Genomic DNA, 14,605 nt, shown 5'->3' with positions numbered 1-14,605 from the left:
GGGGTAGTACAGGGATTTTCCGTAAAGCTCTGCTCCACGTGTGCGTAGCCTCCGTCATTATCAGCGTCCCCCGCCAGACTGGTACTTTTTGACATAACTGATGAACTGCACTGAAACATCGTGATCACCTCAAGTCCAAGTTTATGATACTGTTTACTTTTTGTATACAGCCTAAAGAAACGTATAATGACCTAGTCATCATTACAGTATTATACAGAATATTGTCAGTGCCCTAAAAATCCTCTGTGCTCTGCCTGTTCATCTGTCCTTCTCCCCAAATTCCAGTTTTTTTACTGCCTTCTATAGTTACTATTGAGTTTTTAGTTTCAATTATTGTAGCCTTTATATTTAGAAGTTTTTATTTTTTTTTAAGGATTTTATTTATTTATTTATTTGACTGACAGAGATCACAAGTTGGCAGAGAGGCAGGCAGAGAGAGGAAGGGAAGCAGGCCCCCTGCTGAGCAGAGAGCCTGATGCTGGGCTCCATCCCAGGACCCTGAGATCATGACCTGAGCTGAAGGCAGAGGCCTTAACCCACTGAGCCACCCAGGTGCCCCTATATTTATAAGTTTGATTCAGTTCTTTTAAAAAAAAACCTGCATCAGCCTTGAGTCTCATCTCTGTTCTTATAATCAAGCAATTGTTATTTCTTGGCACATATTAAGCATTTGTTTTGTATCCTGTCTGAAATATTCTGGTATTTAGTATTTTGAGAGTCTAATTTTGCTGTCTGTGTTTCTGCTGGCTTTTATTCATAGCGCTTTATTTTCTTGTTTTGTGTATGTGTGTATGAGTTTTGATTGTGAACTCAAATCTCTTGGAGTTTTATTTGTGGGAATTTTTTGTGGGGTGGATTAACTTCAGCTCCCCTAGTGATTTTGTAATCCTGTTGGTTGCCAGGTGAAGAGGGCACCATCAACTCAGGGTCTCTTTGAATTACACTATCTGCTTGAGTGGTTTGGTTTAAGATCATACAGCTTGTGTGGATTTGGGTTACAGTCTTTCATGAGGGTCAACTTGGGGTTATGAATTTTTGGAAGCTATCTTTTACCCCCAGTCCCAAGCATGTGTCATGCATGTTCACTTGCTGCCTTTTGTGGTACAGGATTATTTTTTGCTCCCCCTGACATGAATATCAGCCCTTTTAGAATCTTAGTGTCACCCTCAGGTCTTTTGTTGGCCTTCCTGTCATCCCAAGTTTTAGGTTTCCCTGCACTCTCTTTCATTCAGCTGTCAGAAAAGAGTATAAAGGTCACTAATGTTGACACATACCCTCACTGTAAAATCTCTCTTTGGCATTTGGCCTGTCTCCCAGGGTTCTCCCATCATTTTGTTTTTTGTTCTCTGTGGATTCCTCATTTTCTCACCGGCTCAGTAAATCACTAATTTTTTTTAATTTTTTTTTTAAATTTTATTTATTTATTTGAAAGACAGAGATCACGAGCAGGCAGAGAAGCAGGCAGAGAGAGAGAGTGGAGGAAGCAGGCTGTCTGCCGAGCAGAGAGCCCGATGCCGGGCTCGATCCCAGGACCCTGGGATCACGACCTGAGCCGAACGCAGAGGCTTTAACCCACTGAGCCACCCAGGCACCCCTAAATTACTAATTTTTTAATACTAAAATTCATCCACCTCATTGTTCTCATCAGGAGAGTCATGGATACATCATTGCTTCTTTATGATGAATTCTGTAGTAATAGGTACTGACTCTAAAGTAATCTTTTGTGTAAGTTACAAAAATGGAGAAAACAATCAGAAAAGAATGTCTTCTTCCTTCTCTGTGTGTCATGTACTCATACAATAAGAAGAATCCTGTTACCTATGAAAGCTTTAGAGCAGAAATTTTAATCTGAGCATGCCAACATTTCTTTCCTTTATTCTGGCAAAGCAACACTGACGCAATAAACCACTGTTAATTGTAGTGGGATCATATTTCTCAAGTGTTGTAAGGATGGAGAATTGTTCAGAGCCATTATTATTGAATATTGACTTGTTCTAGGTTCAGTTTAAACCTTGAGGTTGCTGGTTGACCATTATTTGACACGATAGGGTTTGTCAACCTTCAACAACATCCTCAAGGGATGACATTGAGAACTCTTTTGAAGATACTAAAAATTCTACAGCAAACATTTGGCTTGGTGGCTCTTTCTCCCCAGCTATACCAAACTCTAGTGTTGAAAAACAGTCATCAGAAACCGAATTACTTCGTCTCCTCTGTGCATTTGTAGTTAGCATTCAGCTAGAGGTAGAAATTTGTGCTCTCATTGTTTCTGCAGAGAAGATCTTGAGTTCATGCCCAAAGACTATCCTGCACAGTCACAGAATCTGCATTATACAGCATCATTATCATGGTAAGGTATATGTTACTATGCTGTCCTTTAATTTAGAACTGTCGTAAAGTAAATTCCATTCTCTCTTTGAACTTTCCATTTGGATCTGCTCCCCCTATTCAATCTGTCGCTCTGATCTTTCTCTTCTGAACTGTGTTGTTTGGCATGTATTATTGGTTGGCTTGGCCCTCCGTGGAGTTTTGTGCTGGTATAGTAAATGTTCTCAGAAATGTTGGTAAAAGTGATTGGTAATGGTAGAATGTTGAGTTGGAAATTACCTAGTCTTAATTTTCTAAACAGGCTTAGCTGTGAAAACTTTAATTTGGGTAAAGGCTTACTTGAGCACCCAACAGATAACCTGGGGGCTGGGGTTTTTGAAAATCAGTGAGGAGATGGACCCTTTAATTTTGCAAACGAAGCTTCATAAATCCAGAAAGGTTCAATGGCTATGGTGTATGGCTGTTTCCATTTTATCACACTTAGCCTCCTCTTCCCAGATCTCTGATTGGATTGTGGTTTTGCTTTATTGTCAGCCTCTGGAGACTACAGTGACTGTACCTCTGAGCCGCTTGGTGGAATTGGCCTGAGTGAGGAAATCCATTTTTTTCATAATACCTTATTATTATTATTATTTTTAAAGCTATCTCATTTTTCCTCTGACTTGTTTTCTTCTCTGTTGCATGGAGCAGATATTTATTAACATTACTGGCTAATGAGAGTAGCTTTCTTCCCCCACCTTGAATTTGAAGGGAAGGCAAAGAAGGGAACCAATATTTATGGGACGCCGCTGGATGCTTTTATAGAGGTTTAAATTCCTTTCCTTGTAGCTATCCTCTGAAGTAGTTGGTGACATTTACCTTTTGTAGTTAAGGAAACCGAGGTGCAGAGAAGCTAATAACTTGATCCATAGTGAGACTTACTTTGAGGATGCAGGACAGCTGGAGGATTTTCTAAGCAGGCATGAAAATCTGTGATGGAGGGGCGGGAATAAGTGGATCCTCTGGCATGGTTAGAATACCCGGTCTGCGGTGTGTGATTGGCATTACATCGGAGAGACAATGTTCATGTGTTACTGTGTTCATCCTAAGGGCCAGAAATGCTTTCCTGAGTTACATGTACTGGCATTTTACTGTTCCACATAAAAAGATGTAATAAGGTTGTATTTTGGGTAATAGAACCTTTCTTCTTTTTCCTCCTTCCCCTGCCTTCTCCCCTGCCCTTCTGTTTTGTGGGGAAGGGGTTATACTTATTTGAATAAACTAGTATTAGTTTTTAGAGTAGGTGGTAAACATCCGGGCTTATGGATATTTTTCAACATATTTGAGGAAATTTTATGACCTGATAACTTGTGCTGGCGGAGATGGGGAGAGGGGCTTCCAACATTCGCACCAAGACAGATTTGTTCAGTAGATCTTGTAGCTGCTGAAATATTTGAATTTGATGTTGTTCTGAAACAGTGGATGGCCAGATTAGAAACAAATGGTATCTGCAAACTAGCGATTATATGAAGGTTTTGCAGAAAGCCTAAAATAAGTCCTAAATTAAAAAAAAAATAATAGCACTGTCGTGTTTATATACAAGTGCTGGAGGGCAGGAAGATGGTAAAGGAAATGTCTTGTTTTGGTAGAATTTGACCACCAGTCCACCAGGTCTGTTTAATCAGTACTTGCAATCAGGAAGTTGAGGATGTGTCGTCTAACAGAGGTTGGGCTTCCCAAGTCCAGGAGCGGAGCTCAGTCAGGAAACAACAGGGATGGGCTTCTGGGCACAGAGGTAGCGTTAGCCTCTAGTCAGCGCCTCTGAGGAGGCATAGCGCGTATGTTGTCTTGTGTGTGACTTTGCCAAGTGGTGTTCAGGTATTTTGTGAGTCCTACCATATCAGTTTTATGTAGGTGGTGGTATGTTTTCTTGGTACTTTTCAAGTAACCATATCTAGAGTTGGGTTTTCAGTATTGCTGTCGATTCCCTTCCGGCTATGTTTGGAGTCCGCTCAGTGGCATGTGCCACCACACAGGGACACCGTGCTCCCGGCCTCCCCCCGCTTTTTTTCAGGGACCCCAGTGCACAGAGTTGAGTCAGTCATATTCCTGAGACTGTGACACTCAATTGTTGTCTGGGTACAGGGCCCTTTTTTTTGTTGCATTTCATTTTATTTTTTCCCTTTTTAATCCCTCACCCTCAATGCCATGTCCTAGTCCTCTTTCAGCACCCACTCGAGTATGTTTCATGTCTGTTCTTCAGCCCATTTGCCATCTCCTATTTTTTATACACGTGTTAATCTCATTTTTTTCTTTAACGTTATCTTTTTGAGAAATGGTCGTGCTTTTGTATGTAAATCTAGTTCCATGATTCTGACTCTGCTGCGTAATAGGATGGTTGGCAGTTGCACATTCATCAGTGCCATTTCACACAACGTTCTTGTCGTTTGGGATCCGTGGGGGGATTTTCAGGTATATCGCTTCAAAGAATCGTTAGGTTATTGCATATCTGCATATTTGGTTTTCAGCTCTCCTCTTAGAGCACATGGTACAGCAGGGTCTTTAATGCATTACCCAGAAAATAGTAACACATTACAAATAGAATTTCTTGATCCATGCTTTGGTTTTCTGAGGAAGCTCTTGCGAACTAGTTTTTAGTCATATTATTAAAATCCTTTACTCTTCACTATCATCCTTTATTTTCCAGTAATGTTAGGGAGTCAAAGGGAACATCGTTTTTAAAGGATTCCTCTGTAATGCCTCTATAACTGTGAAAACTTAATACTACAGATACTAAGATCTCTGCTTTTGTTTTTGTTTTTTTTAAGGGCGCCAATGCCTCGGCATTAGAGAAAGAGATTGGTCCAGAACAGTTTCCAGTCAATGAGCACTATTTTGGATTAGTCAATGTAAGTACCCGTTGATACTTAGTCTTCACCAGTACGTTTGGAAATAGTTTTTAAGATAATGCATGCATCTCATCATTTATTAAAGGTAAATTGTTTATTTGCCTCACTAGGCTTAAGGCCAAGAAACTTTATTTGAAATTCCCTTTTTAATGAAAGGGAAACAAAGTTGTCCAAGGTCATAAGAGTTTTAAATGGTTTTTCAATTTTTCCTATTTTGTGTCAGAATTTTACACCAAATGATCTCTTGATTCTTTGAGAATCCTTTAAATACCTAAATAAAAGTGGTCCAAATGTACAGGTATAATAAACTTTTGTAAATGCCTCCCTGTGTCTGTAAAGTATTTGTCAACTTCTGGCAGTGTTTAGTATAGATCTAGAAGGGCAAAATACAAGTAAAGGGTACATTCCCCAGGCTTGTGGAGGTAATTCTAGTAATTATGTATTATTAAAACTTTGGAAGAACTTTCTTTTAGAATTTTTAACCCTTTTCTGAATCATCAGCACACACCACAAATCTGTGTTGTAGGGTACTATTAGGTGGGTCCATGGTGAGTGTTCTACGCTATAGAGAGAGAGAGTAATACGGGTGACAAAGAAAGTTCCATTGAACACACCTGTGTGTTACTAAACACTAGTATGTAATTGTGATGTGTGAGGTGGATTTCTTGTGTGATTTGAAGCAAGCAGTTTAAGTGGTGTGGGTGTTTCCTTTTCCTTTGGGAGTCCTCTCATGGGTGTGAAGCTTGTGACAGAATCAGCAGTCCCCACTCCACAGTGCCCTCTCCCCAGAGGAGCCTGGCCATTTCCCCTGGAATCTACCCCTGTGTTCTAGATCACGTGCCTATGCTGCTATTAGAATCAGTCCATTGGGGCGCCTGGGTCATTAAGCATCTGCCTTTGGCTCAGGTTGTGATCTCCGTGTCCTGGGATCGAGCCCCAAATCAGGCACCCTGCTTGGCAGGAAGCCTGTTTCTCCTTCTCCCACTCCCCCTGCTTATGTTCTCTTTCTCACTGTCTCTCTGTCAAATAAATAAATCTTAAAAACAAACAGACCCGTTCACTGACGTCCTGTTGGTAGGTCAGAGACTTAGCCCTCTTCTAGCACCGTCCCTGCCCATGCTCTGGCGTGGAATTCACCACTGCTTTAGTTTTCCACATCCTTAATTTTCATTTATTCATTTTCGTTAAATTTCATCCTTAATTTTCATTTATTCCAAGTCTTCAGCAGCACTAACAAATGCAAAAAGACTTCCTCAGTACCAGTTTGCACTGTGTCAGCCCCAGAATGTTAACATCCCTCTGGAGCCCTGTCATCCTGCCGTGTGGCCTCTGCTTCCTTTTACCGTTACCCCGGACAGCCCTTCGCTTCTCTCCTTCCCTGGATCCCCTCTTCTGCTTGGGTTTTTCCCTGCTTTGTGGAACGTGTTCTGTAGTAGCTTCTTCTTCTTCTTCTTCTTCTTTTTTTTTTTTTTTAAAGATTTTATTTATTCATTTGACAGACGAAGATCACAAGTAGGCAGAGAAGCAGGCAGAGAGAGAGGAAGGGAATCAGGGTCCCTGCTGAGCGGAGAGCCCGACGTGGGGCTCGATCCCACGACCCTGGGATCATGATCTGAGCCGAAGGCAGAGGCCCCAACCCACTGAGCCACCCAGGCACCCCCTGTAGTAGCTTCTTTAGGGAGTGTGCACAGGAGGTGACTTTAAGATCTTGTGTATTTAAGAATGTTTTGGTTATTGTCAAAACTAGATGGAGATCCTAAGTTACAACCTTCCTTTAGAATTGTAAGGGGGTTACTCTGGACTTCTGGCTTCCGTTGACATCGGCAGGACTGATGCCCTTCTGATTCTTCATCTCTTCTGCGTGTGGTTTTTGCCCCTTACAAAGATGTTCTGGGAGCCTTTCCTTTCAGAATGTGAATGGATAGCCAGTGTTCTGAAATTTCATGATGCGTCTTCGTGCCTCCCGCTGTTGTTGTGGACCATTTAGACCCCAAGGCCCCATGATGCAGTCCTTCGTGTCTCCTGCTATTGTTGGCTGTTTATCAGCCCATTTAGACATGTTTCATTTTCCTCAGTTCTAGAATATTTCTGATACCAGTATTTGGATAATTGCTTCCAATCAGTGTAATCTCTTTGTTCTTTTTTCATATTAGTCTTAGTTGCATATTGAAATGCAGATTGATTCTCTGTTTTCCCTCCTTTTTCTTCCATTTTTTGATCATCTGATATTATTCTACATTTTGGACTATTGCCCTTTTTGGTCCAGTTCATTGCACTTTTTATTTCGTAGAGTGTTACCTTAATTTTTTTTACGTTGTTTTATGGAGGCAATAATCTGTTATTTTCCCCAAGATATTATTTATAATTTTTGTTGGTGAGGTTTTCTTATGCTTACTAGATTGTTTGGAGGTCCTCTCTCTCCCCCCCACTGTTTTAAACTCCGTCTTTTCTAATGGAAACTTTCCTTAAATTTCATTCACACATACAAGTGAGATTCTGAAAAGCTGATTGGGACTTGGAGTACTATGGGTGGAGCTTGTCTGCTGTGGTTTCCTCTAGGGTGACCCTTGGCAGGCAGGTGTTAGAAATGGCTGCATCCCCCCACCTCCCATTCCAATGGCTGGAGCATTTCCTCTGGGACTCTTACTTGGTGCTGAGGGACTTTCAGTTTCTGTCAGAGGTAGCTTAGTTCAGGGTTTTGTTGAGCCCTCTGTTTTCTGTTTGGTGCCTCACTGCTGTCCTCTGCTGTCCTTAAGGGCTTTTGAACCGGATTCTTCTGTGCAGCTTCTGAGGAGACTAAATCTGCAGTTGAAAGAAAGGTTAAGTGTCATCTAGGGGTCTAAATGGTCCTTTTAAAAGACTTCTGACCAGACCGTGTTTTTAGGGGAAGCTGGACCCCTCCCCCTTTTTCTTGGCCTTTTGGGTTTTTGCTTATTATCTTCTTTTACTGTCATATTATTGGGGATTTTGTGGGGAAGGTGGGGAGTTGACTATTTAATTTCCCTGGTTTAACACGATCTGGGCCTCTTCTCACATCTGAAGCATCCGTGCTTATGAGCAGAGGTGTCTGGTGATTGGAAGCCTGGTGTACATTCTGGCAATTCTGGCAAGGGCAGCACCCTAGCTGCTCCACTCCCATGAACTCCTTCCCTACGGCTCCCACCCAGATTTGGTTCACGTTTTTATGTCAGTGTATGTCTTGAATTGTGTCTCAGAAGAACCCAATTTCTTCAGCAGAGGAATGTTTTATATATTGAAGGCTGTTTTACCTTTAATCCTCTCCAGTTTAAATATTTCAGTCTCTCCGTTTTGTGTCTGACTGTAACTTTTTCTGTAGATAGACTCAGAACAACTAAAACAACATCCTTGAGAAAATTTATTATAAAATGAGTTCTGAAATTAGTCTATTTTTTTGTTATGCTGTTTTTTCTCTGATATATTGCTCTGTGTCAGCTGTGTAAAAAAAAAAAAAGGATTTCTAAGAAGGTTTTATTTTTATTATTCTCCATGGATCAATCAATGCAAATTAAGAGGGTGGTATTTGTGCTTCTCCCTGAAACTGACTAACTGAGTAACACCTAAGAGAAGCAGGAGGGAGTGGAGTTAGTAAGAGATCTTTAGAGGAAGCTTTGTCTTTTATGCCTTCCAGAGACTCATCTAATGGGTAGAAATGTAGTTTCTGATCTCTGTGCCTAGTTATTATGAAAAATTGGGATCTCTGAGGTAGCCAGCGCTCCAAGTATAAAAGATTGATGAACACCTGAATTATATTGAGAAATTAATTGGTGGTCAGAGTAGATGCAGCAGAACTAGTATAGTGTTTAACTCTGTGATTTAAACTTTCAGGCTACCTTCCGACTGTCTTCTATACTGTTAACTATAGGTCCTTTTTTGCAGCTCTTAAAATATCATCACTCTTTCTCTGTCCACCCCCCCCCCCCTGCCCCCGCGCCTTCTTCCTTTTTAAGAAAATTTTGGAGTTAATCACACTATAGGAGTCCCTTAAAAATGAAGGGTGGAGCTTTGTGGGTGGAGGGTAGGAGAGGGTAGCTTATTTAATTCAGAGGTAACGTTGTGACTTTTTTTCCCTCGCTGTACCTGTCTACAAGGTAGTTAGTGTTGAAACAGCACTGGAATGTAACTGCTTTAAGATCTTTGGTTTATCTTTTCCAACAATTGAATATTGTTAAAATGAGGCACACATGTATTTTCTTTCTTTTATCAGTATACTCTTAGCTAAGTATGCATTTTCAAGGTTCATTTTAATTGCTTCTAACAAAAAGCTTACACGGAGAAGAGTTTCTATCAGAACTGCCTTTTTGGAGCCTTTTTGTGACTGGCGAGTGGCACAGTCATTCACTACCACTTGCCTTTGGGAAATAGTACATAAATATTTGGGCACTTAGAAAATCAGACTTTTTTTTTTTTTAATGGACAGAAGAAAAATAACCGCAGTTTAATTAACTGGCAGAAAATTCAACATGGGGGTTACTTTCAATATTGTTACTATAACCTATTTTCCATTACTTTCAGTTGCAGTTATCTTTTTTTGGAAGAATATTTTCACAGAGGATCGCTTTGATGGCAGTTCATTCTTAGTATTCTGATGTATGTCACTGTACTTTGCAAAATACATTGAGTGGGGATTTCCTGTTGGTTTAATTCTTGTGAATGCTTTAATATTTCTGATGTTATTAGAAAGCAGGAGGAATTCTACTGTGGAGTGGGGGTTCAGAAACTATCTTGAGTAGGCAGGGTAGCCTTTTGAAAGCTTTCTGTTGCAGCAGAATATCCTGCTTAAATGTCACCTTTATAGGGTCAGCTAACTTCTTTGAAAATGAATTGTTTTGATCCAATGAACCAGATTGCCTTTTTCCCCTTGTATCTTTTAGCTAGTGAGTACTTCTTTTTGTATGTAGATAGAAAAGGGGTGATTTCAGTTAGTAGTATCTCTTTTCTACTTTGGTACAGTCTACCTTTTTAAATAGTCTTTTCTCATTGTTTTATGATATGGTTCTGTATTAATTTTCTAATACAGTAGGAGCCAACAGACATGTCGTGTCAGCAAATGTATTTGTGAGGTTACAGTGGAAGGTGCTTTTCCCTAAGATCTTTGTTAGGAAATAACAGTTGGATTCCTAGACCAACTTACAAAAGGCTTTTTAGACCTGAATCGCTAGTGGTCATTGGTTCGAATTGGTCCAGGGGACAGGAGCATTGTGAAGAACAGCGACAAATAAAAATGAAACTTTCTTTCCATTTGCGGGTTATAAAAGGACATCCTAAAGAATAAAGTTGATTACGCAAACGTCTTGGTTCTGTTTTTGTTTGAATTGATTGTCATTTTGTTTCTCTCCACCCAATGGCCATAGGCTACTTGAGGGTTAGATTATCAGAGATCCCAGAGAATGTTTACATTAGATCCGAGAGAACAGCTGTGTCCCAAGTCCTCTGCTGAGATTGGATCAAGTGTCCAGCCCTGTGGCAGGGTCTGTGAAAGGGTTTGTGATTGACAACCTTGCAGAATTTATGTAGAGAAGTTATTTTCTGTAAGAAAGGGTGGGACAGCGGAGTTCAGGGGTATGTGGTGAGGAATGCATTTCCACTAGCACACGGAAGGACACTTTTAGATCTGGTCCACTTGGCTGTGGTGAGACTGGTGAGTAGGGGCATGTTGGTACAGTGTTCAAAAACAGGGCCACCTAAACAAACTGTAGTAGGGGAAGAGGGTCTTTCCTTAGAAGGGGATGTTCATATCCTCAGAAGATGATAGGCATCATCGTCACCAGCCTCCAGCACGGGGGACAGTGGAGCATTTAAACATTTTAAAACTTTTTTTTTTTAGGCGATACTGTTAACATAATGGTGGTAAACACCAGTAGTCTCCAAATGATATACGTAAGATGAACGATTGGGCTGTGGAAAGAACTACAGAATCACTAATGTTTATTTTTATCTAAAAATGAGAGTGAAGCCTTACTAATTCTTGTTTTTAAAGATTCTTTTATTCATTTTATGGAGAGAGAGTGTGTGCACCCAACCAGGGCTGGAGAGAGGTAGGTGGGGGGTGGCAGAGGTAGAGGGACTTCCCGCTGTGTGTGGAGCCCGCGGAGGGTGGAGTCCGGAGGGTGGCGTGGGATGTGGAACTCCATCCCGGGGCTCTTGAGATCATGACTCCAACTGAAATCAATAGTCAGATGCTCAATTGACTGAGCCACCCAGGGGCCCCAGTCTTATTAATTCTTATTAAATGTTTGTTACTAGTATCCACACTCTATCCATGTGTGAAGTGGTCCTATGTCACGTCCGGTTCCATAGCACCAAAGAGTTGACAGTGTAACTGTCTCTTATTCATTTATATGTTTATAAACTAGTACAATTTCAAGGTAGATTTAGAGATGATATGATTTAATTTCTGTTAATCTTAATTTTTCAAAATGGTCTAATGACTTAAAAAGATAGTTTCAAAAATAACAGTGCCGTGATGAAGGCCAGGGAACTGTTGTTAGTGCTGAAGGTGGATTATTATTTTAGTTCTTTTCAAGATTTTAGAAGGTGGGCCCTGTGTTACAAACCCCGTTTACAGCCGAGGACGCGGATAAGCGGAGTGGCATGGCAGTTTCCAGAGGTCAGAGAGCAGAAGCATACTTGGACCTAGACAGTTTGCTTTCAGAGCCTGTTCGCTTCGATGCTGAGCGGTGCTGCTTTCAAGGCCGATGATCACTCCAGTGAATTCAAACAAATTTAGTAGATAGGATGGAGAATTTAATTTCAAAAATACAGTAAGGCCGTAAAGGAAACTTTCCCCCTTGTTCCTGTCTATGCATCTGTGTATCTATCTTTGATTGCCATTAAAGCCACATTCAGAAATAACTGAACGTAAACTCAGACCTGCAATCGAATATTAAAATCTATAGCCCACAGTTTATCACATGGTGCACTTTGTTTCATTGCTGTCACTTAAATATTAATAATTCTTAGTGAAAACAAAATTAATGTAAATAAGAAAAATTTTACATATTTACTTTGTCTCAGTCACATTTGTTACACAGTTGACTGTTGAACCACACAGGTTTGAGCTGTCTAGGTCCATCTATGTGCAGTTTGCTTTTTTTTTTGGTACACAGTATAGTATTGTATTTTCTTTTATGATTTTCTTGATAGCATTTTCTTTTCTCTAGCTTACTTTATTATATATAATACACATAACATACAAAATGTGTGTTAATTAATTGTTATAGGTGAGGCTTCTGGTAAGCAGTAGTCTGTTATTAGTGAAGTTTTTGGGAAGTTGAAAGTTACACACAGATTTTTGGCTATGTGAGGGTTTAGCACCCTACCTCCTGCACTGTTGAAAGGCTGACTGTATGTAACGTATATTTTTATGTATATAAATTTACATTTTATAAAAGTGTATTTTCATGTGTATGATGAAGCATATAATTTTTTATTTGTATTTATTAGGGAAGTGTTTTCTAGATAATCTTAGTGATGGGGCTATCATAAAGATTTGTGGAGGGGGCATTTATCTTAAAACTAGGAGCAAAAGGCAGTAGAGGATGTCATTGTGTTCAGTAAGCAACTGAAAAAATTAATGCTCAGACCCTGAGGAGAGTGGTGGCTTTTAAAATTTGCTTCCCTTTATTTTGAATCTGGTTATACCTTTGATCATCAAAACAAGCTGAGAAGACATAGGGTAGGTTTCAACCCTTAAAGCAATGTCTTTTGTGGAAATCGAGCATTCAGAAACAGGAGTGTGGGGGGAAATCATTGTAGACAATCTTTTGCATGAAAGCTACACACTAGAGAGATACATTTTTAGGTTTTAGGAACTTGGAGGAAAGTTACTGTCAGGGAAGCGGAAGACAAATTTTCAGAGTTATGAATAAGATCGAAAGTTACTGCTTGTTCTTGAGAAATTGTAGTAGTTTCAAGCTTTGATTTTTCTTTTCTTTTTTTTTTTTTTAAGATTTTATTTATTTATTTGACAGAGAGAGATCACAAGTAGGTAGAGAGGCAGGCAGAGAGAGAGAGGAGGAAGCAGGCTCCCTGCTGAGCAGAGAGCCCGATGTGGGACTTGATCCCAGGACCCTGAGATCATGATCTGAGCCGAAGGCAGCGGCCTAACCCACCGAGCCACCCAGGCGCCCCATGCTTTGATTTTTCTTTAATGGGATTGATGAAGATCAGTGCAAGACCATACGAGAAGACCCCAGAGAACTGATTATAATGTTACTCATTGCCTTATGTTCAGAAGATGAGCAGGAGTCTACCTCCCAGCATTCTGTACAAAAGAATAGACTCTCTCTGGTTCCTTAGCTTATCATTCCATTTGCTTCTTTTTTTATAATTTGGTCAACCTTTATTATAAATTTTTTTAATATACTGCGAAACGCTGTCTTTTGCTTTTACCTGTTCTGTGGAAGTGATTCAAATCCCTGTTGCGTATTCTTTGTCCAGTGATGGAGAGTGACTCTTCTCTCCGATGGCAGAGGCATAGTTTGTTGGTCATTAGCTTCATTAGACTGTGATACAAATACTAGTATTTTTCAGACTAATTAATACTGAATAATTGGTAAATTAATCTCAGTAATATTGTAGATTCTACTGCAGGTGTACTTAGCCCCCGGATAGGCTTTATTAAAGTATATCCAGAGTTACATTTATCAGTAGTACCAATGCATCATCTCCTTTTCATCTACTTCTTTTAGCATTTACCTAGAAAGCCTTTAAAGCACTTGTTTTTATGGAAACCACTTCTTGGCTCTGACCACCAATAGGAATGTAAAAATCATACATTCTCATTGGGCCTCGTGTTCTATTCTTTTTTTTTTTTTTTTTTTTTTTTGTAGTATTGTTTAACTCATTTCTCTGTTCCTTAAATATCTTGTAAATTGGTAGATAGGTCTAGACATGTGATTAAAATTTAGTAGTTTAAAAAAATGTAGTACTTTTGTTTTTTAAGACAGGAATTCTTCCTAAGAGTTGCTACATATTTCTGCAAGAGACAAAGGTTTGGCTGTTCATTTTTATTTTTATTTTTATTTTCTTTTAAAGATTTTATTTTATTTGACAGACAGAGACCACAAGTAGGCAGAGAGGCAGGCAGAGACAGAGAGAGAGAGAGAAGAGGAAGCAGGCTCCCTGCTGAGCAGAGAGCCCGATATGGGACTCGATCCCAGGACCCCGAGATCATGACCCGAGCCGAAGGCAGTGGCTTAACCCACTGAGCCACCCAGGAGGGAGGGAACAAGATAAAACTTTGATGTTCTCCTTTTATATATGAGTTTACAGCATCCATGGAGTCTAATGAAAGGTTTTATAAAATATCATTATTAATTCATAAATATTTATATGATTAATGTGCTTTTTATCAATTGCAGTATTTC

General features: G+C 39.9%; 1 protein-coding gene across 3 annotated transcripts in view; it reads left to right on the top strand.

Moving 5' to 3' along the window:
* Nucleotides 1-14,605, top strand: part of USP12 (ubiquitin specific peptidase 12) — a 102,530-nt gene that overhangs the window by 49,745 nt on the left and 38,180 nt on the right. For 2 of the 3 annotated variants that reach the window (XM_082700742.1, XM_082700740.1), the window contains exon 2: nucleotides 5,136-5,216. Coding sequence is in view for 2 of the 3 variants with exons in the window: in XM_082700740.1 (XP_082556866.1) it covers nucleotides 5,136-5,216 (81 nt within the window). In the remaining variant the exon portion in view is untranslated. Of the gene's footprint in view, nucleotides 1-2,275; nucleotides 2,351-5,135; nucleotides 5,217-14,605 lie in introns of all 3 variants that reach the window. The other variant, XM_082700741.1, reaches the window with a different exon arrangement.

This window comes from Mustela nivalis (assembly GCF_964662115.1).
Source record: "Mustela nivalis genome assembly, chromosome: 15".
Taxonomy (NCBI): domain Eukaryota; kingdom Metazoa; phylum Chordata; class Mammalia; order Carnivora; family Mustelidae; genus Mustela; species Mustela nivalis.
This window is presented reverse-complemented; position numbering and strand designations above follow the sequence as displayed.